Genomic DNA, 19,881 nt, shown 5'->3' on the forward strand with positions numbered 1-19,881 from the left:
TTATTTTTAGATATAACATGGCACAGTTACTCTCTTTGGCAAGACCATAAGAGCTGTAAATGTGTTAATGACCGGGATTAAAAAAAGACTTTGGTAATATTTTGAATATAGCCAGCTGCAACGTGGCGAACATTTAGCCTCCAGCGTTGTTTACCTGATGTGTATTGGGAAATTTATCTGTTGCAAACCCTGCTCAGGCATGACCTGTTGCTCTGTTAAAAAAATAGAAAAAACAAAATACATGTTAAGCTCTTTCCAGTGTGTGTATGTCTTCGACACACACCAAACATGGTTGATTTGCTACCCTGTGAAGTTAATTTAACCGCCTAATCTTTTCTAGCTCTCCAGATTCCCCAATGCAAATATTTATAGCTTGACAAGACTTTTTTTGTTTTTTTCAAAAAATTTCCCGGACAAATTAATAATGAAAAGAAATCTTGGGCAACGTAAATTAAAAGTTAAATGTGGTAGTTTTGCATTTTATTTTGTGAGCCTTCCTGAAACAGACTGAAGTTTTAAAATAAATCAAGTCTTGAAAGTGTTTTGTCTTTTCTGATTTTCTGTAAGGAAAGCTAAAGACGTTTTGGAAATGAAAGGATTTTTTTTTTTTTTAAATCGTACGATACTAACTTGATTTTGTTTTTCATTGTTGGAAGATTTTGTCATCTGTTTAGAACACACACACACACACACTCTCACACACACACACACACACACACACACACACACGTGTCCAGGCTAAAAATAAATCTTGCACACACACTCCAGCGAAGTGTGTGCGTGTTGCCATGGCGACACATGAAAACAATCCAGAGAGATTTAATCTGTTTGTCCCAGTTCGACGTCTGACCCGACTTGTCCCTAATTGTTCCTGGAGTTCTTTTGTTTTTTTCACTCTCTTGGTCGCCAGGTCCTTTTTCACATTCATCTTTTGTTTTTAATCTTTGTTAAAGGGTCTAAGGTGTCTTGAGATTCAGAAGTAAAGTGAAAGACAGCAAATTTAATTAGTTGTTTCCGGCTCATGGATAAACATGCAGTCATTTTGCCCTCGGGGTTATTTAGGAACTTATTATTTATGGTTGTTCCCTTCAGGTTTTTGTGACTTTTTTAATGTATCTTTATCAGCGAGCACCATGAAAAGATGATCAAAAAAAAACAAACGTTTTGTATAAACAGGCTATACGATAAACAGCAGGAACACATGTGTGAATTATTTTGCAATGATACAGATTGTTGATCTGGTGCCTTGAAAGTGCTTGAATTTTGCTTTCAAATCTTCAGGAACAATTTTGTTTCGAGGGCATTTTTCCAACTGTCTCATAGATCATAATATGAACTGAATAATTAAAAGTAAACACCAATTATATAAATTATAATCATCCTTCCTTGTAAGGAAAAAGTGGCATCAGCAGTTTTCATGAGTAAGATGAGATACTATAGACTTTATCACTCTCACGACGAGAGCGATAACAGTAGCATTTCAGGATAGATGTGTGTAAATAGTAATAATAAAGATAGTATGCAAATGAGGGATATAGACACAAATAAACAAAAGCTATGTACAAGATATAAAATAGAATATAAATCAAAAAATAAATGCCTTGTGCATGGAATCGGTATGGAAAGTACATGTGAACAGTCGGAGATGTTGGTAACAAACATAAGTATGGTATCTTGGAGAAAGTATAAATATAATTAGAATATTGCACAGATGAGCGTGGTAGGTAGAGATGGAGGTCGTGGGATTGTGCAGAAAAACATTCTTGTGATGCCTGTAAGCAGCATCAACACCCTGCTTCATTCAAAGACATGTTTGTGTGTTTTTGGTGTCTTACAAAGTAGCAAAGAGCCTCAGCCTTCAGGGTCTTCAGCCGCGGCTGATTTGTGCCGTTTGCTTATTTTACGCTATCTACAGCTGAACCGATCCTTTGGTCACTGAAGTCAGAAGGCCTACTTGAGGAGTTAATAAAGAATGAAAAAGGTATTCTTTGCTGCCTTACAAATGAATAGTGGAGGAACTTCATCTTAGATGTTTCTCGTGAAGGTCAAGCGGTCCATCTTTATTTCATCCAGAGTGAAGACGTTGCAGTCAGTGACTATTTTGTATCATGGCAACCAAACTGTCTGAACTGAAAAGCTGCTGTTCCTCTGTAGCTAACAGACGTACCACGAGCGAAAGCCATTTCAGACGCCGCTAAACGATCCACCTTATTGACCCGCGAGTCGCTTATTATCTGTTAGCTCCTTAATCCGGGCCAAGTAGCAAGTGGAGGTTTATTTCATATTCTTTTAACTGCCTGCAGCAGCCGGGAACTTGATCATACCTTTTCTGTAAATCTTTGAAACAACTGAAATGTCTTCAGTGGATACCATCACATATCTTGACATACAATCATTTCCTCTCCCCGTCTCTTCTGCGGACTCCCATTCATGTCCACGTGAAGGTGGACTGTGCATCGTCCTTGGAGGGCACAAACCGTCATACAGCCCCCATTTCTTCATTGAGCGTGTGTGTGTGGGTGTGTGTGCGCCCCTCTCAAAGCAGACGCAGTTGTTATATAACTGTTGCTTCACTGACATAATCCCCCCCACCCTCCTCCGTCGCCATGGTGACCCTGGCACTACCACTGCGGCACACTTGGCCTCCTCATCCTCCCATCTGGTCGGACCTCAGCACACGGCGCTCGCCGGCTGAATCACCTTAACCATCAGAGCTCTTGCCTTTCCGTCTTCATTCCACCTGCGATGGATTCTCATAGTCTGTGTAACACTGATGGCGAGGCCAGTTATTACTTGACTTTTTTTTTTTCAGAAGTGGAAGAACAAAATGTGCCGCAGTAGCAAAATATAAATTCACAGAGTCTGCTACAGGACGATCAGGTTACGGACGGTGAAAAGTGTGTGTGTGTGTGTGTGTGTGTGTGTGTGAGCCAGACCGTGTGTGTTGGATAAGAGGATTTACAGTTCTATTAATTCCACCCCGTCAGATGTCACCTACCCTCCTACTCCATGATGCAACACAGGTTGTGTGTGCGCTCGCGCACATGCACGTAGAAGCGCTAGTGTTACCTAAAGGTCTCCCTTTCTCATTTAACCTGACCGTTTTTTTTTTTTTTTCTTTTTTGTTATCTCCCTCCTCTTATCGTCCCGTGGTCGTCCTCCGGATGCACTCAAATCCCCCCCCCGTTGCTTGATAGCATGGCGGATAAAGCGAATTAGCTGTCAGCCCAAATCTCACAGTACAGATGCTGGATTTAACACTATCAGATACTGAAACGTGACTGCGCAAAACGCTTCCACGTGCCTTTGCCAAACAGGAGAGAACAGGAAAAAGATGCATAAAGGAAATATGTAGTCCGTGCAACATTTGGTTTCCACTTTTACCCCCATGCTTATCTCTGCTTGTCTTTGACCTTCACCCCCCCCCCCCCCCACACACACACACACACACACTCTTCTCCCTATCCATGTTTAATGAAGACTCACTGAACATGCCCAGTTTCCACTGGTGTGACCCAGACTCACATGAATACACTTACCCATTGAACTCGGATCATCAGCCGATACTCTGCCGCCCCAGCGTCTCCTCAACGCACACCGTTAGAAAAGCAGCCAAATGTGCGACTTCTCTTTTTACTCTCAACAGTCCCGCTCATTGTGGGCGATGAAAGCATTATGAATTAGGGAGGGAGCAACTGCTCGGCAGGGGGGGAAATGAGTGTTTCTTTGGTCACGCATCACATATTCGCATAAGGTGCAAATCTTGTTCTTATGGTAATTTCACCCTGACTCATATAAGTCTTCCATGAAGTATGTCATCCTCGCACACACAAACACACACATACACACACGCTGCAGGTCTATTGATCGCTTGACAGTGACAGGTGGTGCTGCATCACCTTCAAGCCCTTGTGTGTGTGTGTGTTTGCATCATTGATGAATGCGTGGATATTTTTTCACATTGTTGAAGGTTTTTTGTGTAAACTGTCCACCCATTGAACTTGATCCTGTGGACCAGTTTTACCAGTTCTTTTACCAGTTCTTTGTGAGGTAAGAGAAATACTGCGCTTTGAAGTACATATGAGAGCCAAAGAAGCCACCTTTCGCTGGGACAGAGCTTGTTCTTGTTCATGGCTCCTCAGCTGTGGGTTTCTTCAGAGTTGGAGCCCGGCGGCCCGCATCACGAATCCTTGCCAGGAAGGATGTGATCAACATCCCGATGAACTGTTTTGAAGGTCATCATGAAATTTTTAGCTCACGGTATCTGTTTACACCAGGGAAATCCCATGTCAGAAACACCTTACACTTCAAATAAAGAAATCATTTTCTAATTTAGTACATTTCAATACTATATATTGTCCCATTTACTTTTGAATTTAGAAGGAAAAAAGGTTGTTTTGATATGGTTTGTGTGTAAAATTCTGTACTGCACTTCTGTAAGAATAGTGAGTTTTGTAATGGTTTACATAAAGGGCATTTTTACGGCCATTTAAAAGACTTAAAGATAATGTCAAAGTGTGAATAACTTATATGGATTTACAGGTTCTGATTATCCAAACTGCTGCTGTAAAAGGTTTTATTAGTTTGTGAACGCACCGGCACTCAACAAAATGCTTTCGTTGTGGGATTCTCTAATACACCAATTGCTTACAGTGATTCCCGGACCATCAAGCGCACCTAAATATAAGCTGCACCGGCTAGCCGATTGCTATCTTGGGCTTCCTCTTACGCACTAAAACCGCCAAAGTCGTCTTCTTTGGTGTCTGAGTTGAATAGACTCAGAATTTCCTGGTCATTTCATTGGTCCGATGGGTTGAGGATAATGTTTTAGCGGCGTGAAGCTTATTAGCGCCCCCCCTCTCCCCCAAAAAATGCATATATTAGCCGCATTGTTGTTGAAGTGAAAAAATTTGCGGCTTATCGGCCGGAAATTATGGTATTAATGTCACAATGGAGAGAGAATCAAGTGTCAAATTGTAACAATGGAGCAGCTGAGATTGCAGAGAGATGTTTTCGAGAACATCAGAAACAATAAGTAATCCTTTAACCGAGGGGTCAAACTCATGTCTCATCACAGGCCACATTCGGCCCAGGTAGATGTCAAGGGGGCCGGACCATTAAAATGATAGCAAACTCAGCGATAAATAACCAAAATATCATGTCATTCCTCTGTTTTTATTCAAAGAAGTACAAGGACATCAGTAAAATCTTGGAATTTAATGAACAATCCTTTTACAAAACATTTCATGAAACACCTCATATTTCCTCAGACAAACGTGTCATTTACTTTTATCATTCACATGTACGCATTGCAACGGATCCCACTGATCGTACAAAGGCACAAAACTTTAAAAAGTAATTGTATTGAAAAATATAGTAATGCGCTTTAAGATTAAATGAGACTTATAAAGAAAGGCATTTTTAAACCATTTACACATGTGCATATAAAATCTAAATTGAATCCCTGCCTGCACCTTACAAACTAAAGAGAGTGCTATTAAATGTGTAAGGAAGAAATATTCACCTGTCCTGTAAATGTGTAAACTTCATCCATGAAACATGCAAACACACACATACATACTGAAAATGTATGGAGTTGCATGAACAGTAGAATTCCAACACACTCTTTTGTAGTGAAGCTGGTGACTAACATCAAATTGCACATTTTCGCTAACAATTAGATCACTAGCTTTTACCGCTGCTTCTTTGATTTCTTGGCTATCGATGAAAGTGGACGCTGTTTCCTCAGACCTGCCAGGAATTGGTTGATCTTATCTCTTCTCAGTTGTGATATTTTTCGTGTGACGAGTCTCGTAGTGGCGCCCAAAGGTTTCCCGCACGTCTCCTTAAATGAATAGGACTTTGTCAATTTTCCTTGGAAAATTCTACACTCATTCTCTGGTTTGATAACGACATTTTGGCTAATGAGGGTGTAGCGGGAAGGTAGAGAACAGGGTAGAAGCAATGTTGTAACAAGCAGCAGACTGCGCATTGATAACGTCTGCTGATTGGTCCGTCTCAGTGATGCAGCTTGTCTTCTACTCTGACCAAAATAGTGCGCACCCCTAGCGGAAAATTCTTGAATTGCATTTAATTTAAAAAAATAATTAAATCCTCGTCTTTTATGCATTTTTTTTCACTTTCAAATTATCCTTTCAAAACCTCGTTGCGCGCCTGATCCCGTGGGCTGTATATCTGACACCCCTGCTTTAACCATTGTGTTGCCTTATTTTAACATTATTCTCTTTTTATTTGCCTTCCAGATTGGCGCCTATGACCAGCAGATATGGGAGAAATCTGTGGAGCAGCGAGAAATAAAGGTACATCTTGTGTCTATCTTCTCCTTAACTCTAGCACATTTCAGTTACCTCATTTACACGTTTTCTCTCACCTGTTCTTATTTTAAAGCCTGTTCCCGCAGGTTTTATTTTTCTTTATCAGCTGTGGACTTTCACTCCCTTGCCTTCCTCTCGGCCTCTTCTCTATTGTGTAGCTCTCTCTCTCTCTGTCTGTCTCTCTCTTATCAAGCTTCCAGTTTTTTATTTTCTTCTTTTCCAGTGTTGTCTTTTAATGCTTTCCTTTCTGCCCGCCCGGTTGGCCGTCATCCACCCAATCCCCCCCCCATTCTCTCCATTTCTGCTCCGTCTCCATCCGTCTTTCCTTCCTTCCTTCTTCAGTTTATTTCTCTGGTGAGTATCCAGCGGTCGGACCCGTGCACGTCTGCTCGACCGCGCCGTAGACTAGCCTGACCGGTCGATCTGACCTCTCACTTGGGTTGCTGTGTCAAATCCCTGTCCGTCTGTTAACCCCACGCTGCTTCCACTCTGCTAGCTTAGCATACTGCTTCGCGAGCGGACCTGGAAGAATCGACCCTGCAAGTCGTCTGTGGCGTGACCGACCTGCAGAATTAGCACCAGATCGCTGTTAGCCGCGTGTCCCTGCCTTTTTCACTCATGAGATGGCAATATTGGGTGGAGACAAAAATGCCACCCTGACCCTTGAAGGACCCAGCGGTCCTGAGAAATTTTCAGAGTCGAAAATTGGACTCGGAGTCAAAGACTCAGGGTCAAAGCTGTGTTTCTGTAGCAAGCTGCCATCAGTGTGTCTTTGGTGGTAGACATAACAAAGAGCCTTCAGTAAATTCCCACACCGTTGTGCACAACATGAACCCATGCCTTTCCTCTGGTATCACACGGAGAGCCTCCGGTTCTGTGTCTGGAGCTTCACCCCGCCGGAGAAAGTTTCAGAACGTCACCGCTGTATCTGCTGGGGTTTAACTTCGAGACACGTGCAAAGGGCGGTTGGATGTGAAGAGCTGCTGCATTTACATCAACACTTACAACCCCCCTAATCTAACTTGGCTTCTATCTGATGAGAAGAATGAGATTACCTCATTTTCTCACCAGTATCTTGTTTATTGAGTGTACGACTATATAACAGAAGGGCTTTTCTTTGGCTCTGCATGTGTGGGGTGAAAAAAAAAAAGGTTTTAAAATGGGTCCTTTGGGATTTGTGGATTTCTCAAAGCGCTTTTAGCCCAAATCTAATTTTCTGTTAACTCGAATCTGTCAGTGGTCACATGAAATAGCGAGTGGGTCGGCGTGCACGCCGTCTGAACATGAGTTATCCTGTCACAAGCCGTTGACTGGAGCGTAGCGCAGGACCTCTGTGTACACAAACGAATGCTTTGGATAACCGGACGCCGACTAAAAGCTGTATTTGGCTGCAAACACTTTAAACAAATGTCACCGTAAAGGACGCGAAAAGGCCACGGACGTGTTAAGAAAATCCAATAAACGTGATGACTTCCCTGCTCATTCCAAACAGACAAACGAGGAGAAGCCCGAATCACGTGCCGGCCTGGAAAATGATGAAACGCTTTGTTTTCCAGTCAAACGGCGCTTTCCGGAAGGGCTGAATTAAAATGGTGATCATACTGAGATTCTAAGTGTCACATTAGTTTATCCTCAAGAGTTCATTTTTACAAAAGAGTGTGTCATTTGTTTACTTTAGCACTCAATTTGTTTTATTTTTCACCCTCAATTTCAGTCATTTATTTATTCTTACCTTATGCTCTAATTAAAAGCTACGCCGCGTATACATGACCTGCTGCCGGGGAGGCTGACAGCCCTTCACACACCGTGCACGGCACCGATCCTTCCCATGATGCTCAGCTCTGGTTTCCACTCTCTTATGGCCGTCTTCATTTCAGTGGTTTCAGATGAGGTTTCTACTTTCTAACCCTCCTCTATTTCCACCTCCTTCCTCCTGGAGCTCCTGTCCTGTAAACAGAGATGACACACTCTCTTTAATGAACGCGCAGAGAGAGAGGCCGACACACACACACACACACTTGTGACTTTTGCTCCCGACACTGTCAGGTAAATGGTTTTCCAATGACCTTGCCTTTATTCAGACATGTCTAAAGTAATATATTTACATTTCACTTTTCCGCACAAAACCAAAGTGTTTCTTGACTCTAAATCCAGATTTCACACAATGTGCTGAAATTTTGAATTTGGCAGCATTAAGCGCCATAAATGCAATTCTCTATCAGGTTAGACATTTCTACGAAATTTTAGTATTCCCAGCTGAGCTCACATGGAATAACTGGAGGTAACAAACCCGGCAGTGGATCGGGATTTTAAAATATTTGTATAATATCAAGGCAGGCAGGCGTTCCATTTCCATTTGGAAAAATTTCTTTGTCTGAATTACATGTGAGCCTGTTTTTTTCTGTTATTATCAAGAGTTCGTAACCGCTTTCACAGTTTTATCTCAGATGTTTATCAGAGAGGCTCTTTGCAAAGTGAAAGCAGTCTCCACCTGCTGGCAAGCTCACCAACCTGCACCGTTTGTCCTCATTTGCTTTCAGGACGTCTATCAAATAGATTTCTTGTCAGCCGTATACTTTAGTGACTGATAGTTAAGCTAGCAAACTCTCCTTTGGCCAGGACTATGAGGTGCAAAGCCGTTGCGTTTTAGAATTCCTACTGAAATGTGTATCCAAGAGCGTCTCACTGAGCGTCACTGACTTAAAGACAGAACATGTAAGTCCGGCGTCGTTCAAAGATAAGGCTCTATGACTAGAGCCAAGATAAGAGTGCGGAGGGCGGCGGAGATGTTTGCTCACGGCGCAGCCGTTTCAAACCCCCTGCCAAGAAACCGATATTGACCCTGGTATTGGCCATTATGTAAATATTAGGTGTGACCAAGCAGAGCTATTAAATGATGAAGGGCTCTCTCAATTATGCATACTTCAAGTGTGTAAATCTCTGTATTAGTATTATCGGGATGATCCTGGATGAAAATGTTCTCAAAGCGTATTTTATATTCAGAGAGAGATGAAAGATTCTATCAGACTCATGCTGGGGAAGACGTTTTACCGTATAACAACTCACCTTGTGCCATAAAATGTGAAGTTCGGGTTAATACATGTTAATGTTTGCATGAGAATAGTTGTCTGTGTCACTCTTTATGTCTTTGTGGAAAATGTGTTGAGCTCCTCCCAGCTGCACACAAAGCCGACAGGAAACCACATATTAAAGCATTCTTCGCTTTACTCGCGGCCCCACAGAAAGCCCCGTGTGCATTACATCATTTGTATTTGCTAGCAAAGTTCCACCAGGGTTATCACGAGGGCCGCAAGACCGTTTCTCCCAATCTCGCACACAGCAGATGTGTGTGTTTGTGACAGGAGGAAGTGAGCGGCCGCCACAGGAAGACTCCAGAGCTGCCACCGAAACCAGTACTTTTTAAATGTTTAGATCAGCGTTGTTCAGACGGAACTTAGAGCCGGTAGCTGTGTGAGTGTGAAGCGCCGCCACATGTAGGACGACACTGACTCTCCCTCTCTCTATTTGGGCCTGCAGGGCTTGAGGAACAAGCCGAAGAAGACGGGGCACGTCAAACCAGACCTCATCGATGTGGATTTGGTTAGAGGTGAGAGAAGCTAAGCTAAATCTAGCGACGGCCGGTATGACTGATGCAAAAAAATTGATAGTTTTACCTTGTACACCCAAGACACCGTCAGCCTGAGAATACAAACCCGTTTATTCATTTTCACCAGTCCCTCCTCTGTCCATGTCCAGACCATCTCAGTCCAACTTTATCGCCAGAGCATCTAATGTGCTGTCCTGTCTTGAATTCAGCAAAGATGAATGAATGAATGAAATCATCGACACCTTCAAGAAATTACCCACAAATGAAGGATAAATCTGCTATGACTTACATAAAACCCGGCAAATTTTCCTGTGAGAATCTTAAGAGGAATTGAAGTTTGAAATAAATTAGAAAATTAAATCATCGAAGCCTGCAAGAAATACGCCTAAAAAAATGGCGTATAAATCGGCTGTTAATTCTATAAAATCTGCTACAAAAATGATTTCACTTAAATTCCTTTCATTTCTTTCAGTGACTTTCTGGTCAGCTGCTGTAGGTTAATCTGATATAAATCTTTTTTTTTTTTTTTTTTAAGCTTTTCACCGTCACGACAGTTCAACTTGAAGTGTTGATCATTATTATTTTGTCCCGCTGGGAGACAGATGATCCAGACGGGGGGTCGGGGGTGGCTGGTGAGGAATGGAACCGTGACTGCGGAGATGAAAGAAAGGAAGATGGAAAGAATAAAAGATGAATTTGTGTTTTCAGCCTGAGCTTTCTCACCAGAGCAAAGTCTCCCAGCTGAATTTTTCTTTGCGTCCTCTGTTTGCAGTCATCTCAACTCATACCTACCGGGATACATTGGGATTATATTGGGACATTTAAAAAAAAAAGAAAACACTTTCAGAAAATCAATTTCCATTGAAATGACATGAAAATTTTTTTTTTAATAGGTCAATGACCTGAATATGGTAACAAAAATAACCTAAAATCACTCTTTCAGGGTCGGCGTTTGCAAAGGCCAAACCTGAGAGTCCGTGGACGTCGCTGACCACGAAGGGCATCATCAGGGTGGTCTTCTTCCCGTTCTTCTATCGCTGGTGGATCCAGGTCACTTCCAGAGCCATTTTCCTTCTGCTGCTGGCTCTCTACCTGCTGCAAGGTCAGTGTGTCCCTGCGAAAGGGAGGGAGAGAGCCGGAAAAATTGAGCCACTTTTTTCCTCAAGTGTGGTTATCAGTCTAATACCAGTCTGTTAAAAAGTCCTTGCAGTTACAGACTCTGTAGATGAGAGGACTGTGTTCACTGACTTATTATATAACTGGTCCTCAGTGGGTGTTTTCATGAACTGCTGCACAAGCAAACCCAAAAAAAAAATTAAAAAATAAATCCTTTTCCAGCTGCCATATTACCAAAGTCGGGAAGAAACACAACCCTGCTATTTTTCATCCCTCCACCTGCTGACGTCCCCCTCTCTGCACAGGAAGCACATACAGTTCCACCTTGTTGGACTGAAAGGGTAAAAACATTAGATGTTATTTCCACTGGAATCCAGAGGCCGGTTGAATTTTAAATAGTTGCTTAGTTACGCATCAGTCAGAAACGGACGGCTGAAGCTGAGCTCGTCTCGCTCGATAGTTCTCCTTTTGTTTGCTTCCATTTGTTTGCAGATGGAAACAAGCTCAGAAGGAGCAAGCGTTTAACTGATCTTTTCAAAGCAGAAATTTCCACTTGTAATTCATGCAGAGTTTATCCTCTTAATACCTGGTCCGGATCTCGGTCCTGACAGTTCAACCGGCCCTGGTGAAGATCAAACCCGACATGGGTTGCCTGTGGAAGACCACGGAGAGATGGTGAAACTCTCTTTCGGCCGACAAATATTCACAAAACGGCACTTCCTGTAATACATTTTGATGGAAACTCAAAGAGCAAATATGCAGAATGGAACACAAAAAGGGGAGAAAAAAAACAACTCTGTCAGGGCAAACCTCGGCCAGAAGCCCTCCCGGTATTTGCAGCGTGTCAAGAGTTACAACTTGTTTTGTTTTTTTTTCTTTTGCATGCCGCAAACACGAGCAGCAAGCTCAGACTCGTCCTCCGCCGAGAGAGACGGTCAACCGAGGCAGTGACGTCACCAAAACTGTTGAAACCTCCGGTTAAAAGTGACGCTGGAGTTTTTTTTGCAAACACCAGATACCAGTGAGGCATCTAATCCGCTCACATGACTCAGCAGGGAGTTGTTTTTTTTTTTTTTTTCCCTCTGGATTCCCATGGCGATAAACCTTCCCAGCAGAGAGGAGACTCCTCCTTTCGACTCCTGGGTCGTCACTCAAATGCTGCAAGGGCAGTCACAGCAATTTCAACAGACTTCGCTGTACTTTATGTGCAAAACTAAATAAGCAAACAAAGCTAAAAGCGTGAACCGGCGCGCCGTCAGAGGTCAGTATCTTAATATTCTGCTCCGCCTCACAGTCGCAGCGGCCGTCCTGTACGTGACCATCCAGCCGCCGCATGGGATCCCCGCCACCGAGGTGTTCGGAGCCATCTGGCTCATGCTGCTGCTCGGCACCGTCCACTGTCAGATCGTCTCCACCCGAACCCCCAAGCCCGCCTCCAGCAGCGGGGGGAAGAGACGCAGGTGAGCGCCGAGCGTGGCCGTTAGCGGTGGGAAAGGAGCGTCAAGAAGGTGACGGTTTAGTGCAGATGGATACGATAACGGAGGCCGTTCCCTCCATCGGCCACTTTACGGCCTCTCTCTCTTGATTTCGATGTGAGTGAGCGCACTCTTTTTATCCCCCCGTGCAAGGAATGTCACCCGTTATTATTTAAAACGCTCACAACAGTTCAAACGAAGACGTGTGTGTGTGTGTGTGTGTGTCTTCAGACTTTCATTGTGTGTTTGCTGCCGCTGTTGCACAACTGTCGGGACAGATGCTTGGACCGTAACACCGCTTTGGAGAACTAAACGACGGGTCCTTTTTTATCTGCCGCATCGAAAGTCTCTTCCCCCCCTCCTTTTCTTTTCCTGATAGGTTAGCAGAGCTCGGCTGCTCGTTGTTCAAATCCCCCACCAAAGCACCTGTGTAAAAGTTATCCGGAACAAAAGATGCGCAGAGTGTCGTCAACAGCACATCCATTTTGTTTCTGTTGTTTTTGAATATCGCCCCGTTCCCATCACGTCACATTTAACTGAAAATAGTCTGGAAATGCGTTTTCTTTCACGTTGTCGTTCTCATTTTACTGCCCGCGGTGAAGCAACATAGCCACGGGAAATAATAAGAATATATTGCGACGAAATGTAACCAATATTGATAGAATGTGCAGGGTGACACATCATCATAAAGGTGGAATGAGGCGCAAACTCACAAACTACAGGTTGGATGCAGACGGATAAATACGTAGAACCTCGTGCGTGTCTATTGTTCCGTCAAACCCAAGTGTTTCGAGTGCTCAGCGGTGAAATAAGATCTGAATGAAGTTCTGGGGCAAAGCCCGTCGTCTCCAGTGTCTCTCACCGAAAACCTGCTGCTGTAGTTTCCAGGTGTTTCTGTAACTTCCCCGCCTCTAAGTCTCTCTCCTCCCCTCTATTCTCTTCCAAACTGAAGGAAGTTGAGGAAAGCATCTCAGATGGAGGTGCATAGGGAAGGTGACGGGTCTAGCACTACCGATAACACACAGGAGGGGGCACCACACTCCTTCTCAGCCAGCAGCACATACAGCTTGGGCGCTCTCTTCCAAGATTTCTGGCATGATATCTGTAAAGCTGGGTGTGTATTTTTGTTTCCCATCTTCCTTTTTTTACCAGACGATCGACAATAACAGCGCTGGGCCTCAGTTTTTGTTTTTTTTTGTTTTTCAACGATGCCTTTTTTTTTTATTTTTTTTTTATAACATTTCAATGACGTTAAATACTCTCAAAATGTGATTTTTCTGAGAGAAAAAGACATACAGTTCATTATTGCTGAAAGACAAAGCCAGCAAAAACTGAATCCCAGTTCTGACCGAGCTTTTTAGCTGCAATATCGCTCCCTCTTAACCATCAGCAGTCGGGCTTCACTCCACCAAGTGTGAACCGCGAGAAGCAATTGGACAATTTACTCCATTTCCATTTTTTGTGTGTGTGTGTGTGTGTGTGTGTCCGCCGAGGTCCCGGAAACTCAACGCAAAAACATGACAGACGGACAAAACCGAAGCCCGGCCTTGGCAGACGTGGCGAGGGATATTGCAGCTAAGCTTATGTAACCCGGGGACGGTTTCCCACGCCGACTAGCCCTCGGCGAGGATTCAAATTGAATTTCAAATGCAGAATTCTCGCCGAAAATGTCGGCGGCGATGAGGAGCGTGCGGGGAAACCGGACCCTCGTCATTTACCGTTGGAGCATGAGGTGTCATCTTCGCAAAGATCTGCCGCCTGATCTCCTGCTAGCATTAGCAACGGCAGCGTTCAGGCTCTTGATGGTATTTTGAAGTCGTGTCAGACACTGCATTTTGTGGGAAAGAAAATCTGAACATAGAGGACATTAAAATGTTTATTCGTTTTTTCCTACATTAGATATACTCTTGGTTAAAACTGATACCGGAGCCGGGCAATATGTTGATAGATATCAGACTTTTTCTTCGATATTGCTCATTTTTTAATTGTTATATTCAATGTAAATGTCTTTATCGGGACAAAGATGATTTCATTTGTTTAAGCAAATTATTTCTAATGTGTCAGTTTCTTGTGAAAAATTGTTTTCAAAGAATTTCAAGGAAAAAAAGCCTTGTTTCTTTGTAACTTCTGAATGGTTTATTGTCATATCTTGATGTTTTTTAAGGACGACTTGTTGCTAATTACTAAATTGCATTTAAGGAGTTTCTCACCTTTTGAAAAAGAAACTGGCACATCAGAAATAAATTGCTAAAACAAATTAAATCGTCTTTGTCCCGATAAAGACAAATTCAAAAGAAGATAAACTTGTTAAATGAGAGTCGTAAAATAATCGGATATGACCTTAAACCATCAAGAAGTTATCAAATAAAAAAACTCACAAAGAAACCGGGCTTTTTTTTTTCCCCCTTGAAATTCTTTGAAAACACAATTTTTCACAAGTGTCGAAATGAGCGGAGAATTGAGAAGCTCCACATCCCGGGGAGACTCCGACCTTTATTTTGATTTATTCCTTCTTTAAACTACAACTATCAAGCATCGGAAACGCGTCCTCCACCGAAGTACCTGCATCGTGTGCATGCTATATGTAGTACTGAAGTAGCAGAGCGTCACTGCATGGCCACGTCGCCGTTCCAAGCTCTGACCTTCTCCATCGTATCATCTAACCACCTCCGCCCCCTCTGAAGGTCCAAGAAGTCCAAGCTCTCCATCGACAAGTCGACGGAGACCGACAACGGCTACGTGTCCCTCGACGGACGCGTGACCAACCGCAGCAGCGAGGAGGGCCTGCAGCTGCACGAGCAGCGCTGCGACCTTCTGACCAGGGCGGCCGACGAGGTGTGCTGGGGTGCGCACGTCCAGCCCGTGCACGCGCACACACACACTCCACGCGGCGCCAGAATGATGCTCGCCAACGGCAACAAGGTGAGAATCGAAGTCTGAGGAGATCAGCACCCGGGATTTATCCTGGTCGCTTCAGCCGGAGGGAGGTCAGGACAGGAGGTCTCCAACTGTGTGTGTGTGTGTGTGTGTGTGAAGGAGCCGGCGTCAGATGAGGCGTCCAGCGAGGAGGACCCAGAGGCCTCCTACAGCGCCCTCCGCAGGGGGATGGAGAGGATGCACAGCGATTGCACACTCAGAAACCGCAAGAACACACATCACTACAAGAAACACTACGCTGTGGAGGTACACACACACACACACACACACACATCCTGGATATATCCTTCTTCTTTGTAGTCCCGGTTTCCCAAACCCGTGTTTTCCCTTCCCGCCAGGACGTTCCCAAGTCGGGCACCAGCTGCAGCTCCAGATGTTCCAGCCTGAGAACTCAGGACTCGGAGAGCACGAGACACGAGTCGGAGACGGAGGACCTGCTGTGGGAGGACTTCCTGCACTGCGCCGAGTGCAGATCGTCCTGCACCTCGGAGACGGGTGCGGGGAACGCTAACGCCGCGTGTGTTGTCAATGTGTGTGTGTGTGTGTGTGTGTGTTCCTCGGAAGCTAACGCTGCCGCCGCTCCTCCACAGAGGGAGAAGGAGGCGGTGCGCCGGTTTGTCCTCCCACCAAGAAGGAGTACAGAGATGACCCTTTCCATCAGGTACGTCCGCAAACCCACGGGCGGGAGGGGATGTCCCGGCGGTCCACGGCGTTCCTCCTCACCGCCGCGGTGTCTCCCTCTCAGGGACACGTCCCCTGGCTGCACAGCTCCAACCCCGGCCTGGAGCGGGTCAGCGCCATCGTCTGGGAGGGGAACGAGTGCAAGAAGGCGGACATGTCCGTCCTGGAAATCAGCGGCATGATCATGAACAGAGTGAGTCTGCGGAGGTTCCTTCTGGAGGAGCTCTAGGGCGCTGAGCTCCACACGCTGAACTCCGTGTGTGTGTGTGCGTAGGTGAATCTCTACACGCCAGGAATTGGCTACCAGGTCTTCGGGAACCTGGTGTCCGTGACCCTCGGCCTGACGCCCTTTGCTTACAGGTACGAAACAAAACCGCGGAACCTTGACTTACGAGGGATTTTCTGAGATTTTTTTTTGCTTTGCGGTCCGAGCCGAGATCTCAGTTTGACCCCGACGTGGACGCCGCTGTCCGTGAAGCGGCGTTAAAGACGGCGGGATGCACCACCGCCGCTAGGTGGACGGTGAAGGAGAGCATCATCTGTGAGAAGGCGGGAGACATTTATGGGGATTTGTTGCGGCGGACGTCATTCAAAGCCGGTTGGAGACGGATTGATGGTTTTTACTAAAGGAGCGGCTTCACTCCGTCCAAATGAAGTTTAGACATAAAGTGGAGCAAAGTGTGCACGTTACATTTAGCATAGCATTAAGTGTGTAGCCTGTAAGCTAAGCTAAGGATAGCGCACTGAATTGAAAACTCCCCCAAATTACTCCTCTGACCGTAAGGTAAATGCATTTATTAAAAAACACTTTATTTCTTTATGTATTATTGTTCCTTTATACTTTATTGATACATTTTTCTTATTTAAAAACACATTACATTACATTTGGCAGACGCTCTTATTCAAAGGGACTTACAATAGAGGACATAAGGACTGCAAATACACTTGCAAATACAAGATGCACAGGAAATATACAGAACAGTAAGGTTGGGTTAGTGAGGGTTTTTTTTTTTTTTGACAAAGACGTACACACACACACACACTGCATAGCCTAACTTGGTGCCTAACCTGATCTGGGGCAGCTCAAGCATTAGCACAGTAAAAAGTCCTGAAAGAGAAAAGCTTTTACCTGTTTCTTGAAGGTTGAGAGAGACGATGCTAGTCTTGTTGCTTCCGGAAGTTTGTTCCACCACTGAGGTAGTAGAACTGAGACCAGTTTTGCCTGAGATCGCTTAGAGCGAGCGAAAGGTACTGCTAGTAACAAAACCAGTTGACTGGAACGGATTAACGGCGTTTCAATTCTTATGTATTTAATTTGACTCCTCAGTCCGGCGTTCATGTTTTTCACGCGACCTTTGACTGTTTGTAATCTGAGATGGAAAAGCTGACTCCCCGTTGCGCCCGCAGGCTGGCCCAGCACCGCGACCTGGACCAGCTGACCACGCTCTCGGCCAACGAGCTGCTGTCGGTGGCTCTGGGAGGAGGCCCCGACTCGGACGTGCTGGTCATCACCATGGTTACGCTGAGCTTCTTGGTGCGCGTTTGCCTCATCTGGCTCTTCTTCTTCCTGCTCAGCGTGGCAGAGAGGACCTACAAACAGGTGGGATCCCGAAGCGGGCGGACGAGGCTCGCCCGTCAGGTTTCCGCGATGGATTTAATCCCGCGTTTCCGTTCCAGAGGCTCCTGTTCGCCAAACTCTTCGGCCACCTGACGTCGGCGCGAAGGGCCAGGAAGTCCGAGGTCCCCCATTTCAGGCTGAAGAAGGTCCAGAACATCAAGATGTGGCTGTCTCTACGCTCCTACCTCAAGGTGGACGAGGCTCTCGGACGCTTTTATGAACGCTGCGTTGTAGAAATGATCTCTAAACAAACTTGGGCTGTGTTTGCAGAGACGGGGCCCTCAGCGCTCCGTGGATGTGATCGTCTCGTCCGCCTTCTTGCTGACGCTGTCTGTCGTCTTCATCTGCTGCGCCCAGGTAACCTTTGGGAAAGATTTGTGTCACTTAAACCGGTCGTCCCCAACCTTTTTATCACCGCGGACCAGTCGACGCTTGACAATTTTACCGCAGACCAGCGGGTTGCAGAGCACGTAGATTGTTTATATTGTGACTGTAATAATAAACATGAATCCGCTGTGTGGATCCACCTTTTCCCCTTCGAAAAGAAACTTTCCGTCTGGCGTCTGTTTTTAACTGATTTTGCCAGCTTGCGGGTTACATATTTGGCGCCCAAGTGACCGAGATGCAACCGAGAGATTCGGGTCATTTTTCAAAATAAAAGATTTTTCAGACTCAGATAATGGATCCAATGGAAATAATTGATTATTTCTTGTGCGGCCCGGTACCAATTGATCCATGGATCAGGTCTGCGGCCCTGGGGTGGGGAACCACTGCCTTAAGCATCACTTCTTCATCCGCTAAATCTTCACGTCCCGAAAGCAGAACGCCTCCCGAGCTTTATGTCAAGTCCAAAGCGGTTTCATCTAAATGCTGATCTCTATGAATAAATTCTTCAGCCTTGTTTTGCGCTAGGAGAACCAAAAATCTCGGAGATGGCCGTCAAACTGTGTTAGCGTCCGTCTTCTACTGGCCTCCTCAGTCCACCTGCTTCTCCTTCCAGCTGCTCCACGTCCACGAGACCTTCCTGGAGTGTCACTATAACTGGGAGCTGGTGATCTGGTGCTCCAGCCTGTCGCTGTTCCTGCTCAGGTTCGTCACCCTGGGCTCGGAAACCAGCAAGAAGTACAGCAACACCTCCATCCTGCTCACTGAACAGGTACACACACACACACACACACACACACACACACACACACGACAACAGTGACCTTACTCAGCCGTGCTTCTCAGATCAACCTGTATCTGAAAATGGAGAAGAAGCCGAACAAGAAGGAGGAGCTGACGCTGGTCAACAACGTGCTGAAACTGGCTACCAAGCTGCTGAAGGTACGACCTCACCGTCACTCCACACACAGATGTGATGTGTGTGTGTTATGGTGCTGACTCCCCTGTGTGTGTTCCTGTCCAGGAGCTGGACACACCCTTCAGGCTCTACGGTCTGACCATGAACCCTCTGCTGTACAACATCACGCAGGTGGTCATCCTGTCGGCCGTGTCCGGGGTCATCTCCGACCTGCTGGGGTTTAACTTGAAGGTAAGTTCACACACTGACATCGGCCTGGGAGCTCCTGTGTGTGTGTGTGTGTGTGTGTGTGAGAGAAGTGTGTGACACAGGTGTTCCCGGGAGTTTGGGGACGTCTCGATGAAACCCGACTCCAAATGATCGTGATCTGTTTTCACGTCGGTTCTGGTCTCCCCGTCCGGTCTGGACCTCGCAGCCTTTGGCGAATGAGCAGAAGTGATAAGACAAACTTTATTGATCCACGTACGAGAAATTCCTCTGTCTCAGCAGCGTAACAGTTATAATGTCGGACGTTTGTTGCATTCCAAGTGATTTGTCGTTAAGCGATTTCGTCGGTAATTGAACACTGTTTCTACCGTTTTACCGGTAAAAACATATGCACAGTATTCGCATATGTATCGGCCATTCGTACTGTGCTACTTTACCTTTCCCTTTCCTATAATGTTTATATTTGCATGACTTTGGGCCAATTATAAGCGCGTATAATATGTACTCACTCACAACATTGCAATGCATTCCATGCGCATTTTTAACAGTATCACAAAGCCCGTCGTAACTGCGAGTCATGAGGACCACCCGTATAAATATAA

General features: G+C 45.2%; 1 protein-coding gene across 4 annotated transcripts in view; it reads left to right on the forward strand.

Annotated features, from left to right (window-relative positions):
* LOC147234304 (protein PHTF2) overlaps positions 1 to 19,881 on the forward strand; it is a 33,956-nt gene that overhangs the window by 13,269 nt on the left and 806 nt on the right. The window contains exons 4-21 of one of the 4 annotated variants that reach the window (XM_086147199.1): positions 6,264 to 6,320; positions 6,678 to 6,689; positions 9,873 to 9,942; positions 10,886 to 11,044; positions 12,353 to 12,518; positions 13,486 to 13,647; positions 15,218 to 15,455; positions 15,570 to 15,716; positions 15,809 to 15,965; positions 16,061 to 16,131; positions 16,216 to 16,344; positions 16,426 to 16,511; positions 17,559 to 17,751; positions 17,829 to 17,960; positions 18,040 to 18,126; positions 18,770 to 18,925; positions 19,000 to 19,095; positions 19,178 to 19,303. In XM_086147199.1, coding sequence (XP_086003325.1) covers positions 6,264 to 6,320; positions 6,678 to 6,689; positions 9,873 to 9,942; positions 10,886 to 11,044; positions 12,353 to 12,518; positions 13,486 to 13,647; positions 15,218 to 15,455; positions 15,570 to 15,716; positions 15,809 to 15,965; positions 16,061 to 16,131; positions 16,216 to 16,344; positions 16,426 to 16,511; positions 17,559 to 17,751; positions 17,829 to 17,960; positions 18,040 to 18,126; positions 18,770 to 18,925; positions 19,000 to 19,095; positions 19,178 to 19,303 — 2,244 coding nt within the window. Of the gene's footprint in view, positions 1 to 6,263; positions 6,321 to 6,558; positions 6,690 to 9,872; positions 9,943 to 10,885; positions 11,045 to 12,352; positions 12,519 to 13,485; positions 13,648 to 15,217; positions 15,456 to 15,569; positions 15,717 to 15,808; positions 15,966 to 16,060; positions 16,132 to 16,215; positions 16,345 to 16,425; positions 16,512 to 17,558; positions 17,752 to 17,828; positions 17,961 to 18,039; positions 18,127 to 18,769; positions 18,926 to 18,999; positions 19,096 to 19,177; positions 19,304 to 19,881 lie in introns of all 4 variants that reach the window. The other 3 variants (XM_086147198.1, XM_086147200.1, XM_086147201.1) reach the window with 3 other exon arrangements.

Source organism: Fistularia commersonii, chromosome 5, assembly GCF_037954325.1.
Source record: "Fistularia commersonii isolate RoL2024-O1a breed Wild chromosome 5, RoL_Fcom_v1.0, whole genome shotgun sequence".
NCBI lineage: Eukaryota > Metazoa > Chordata > Actinopteri > Syngnathiformes > Fistulariidae > Fistularia > Fistularia commersonii.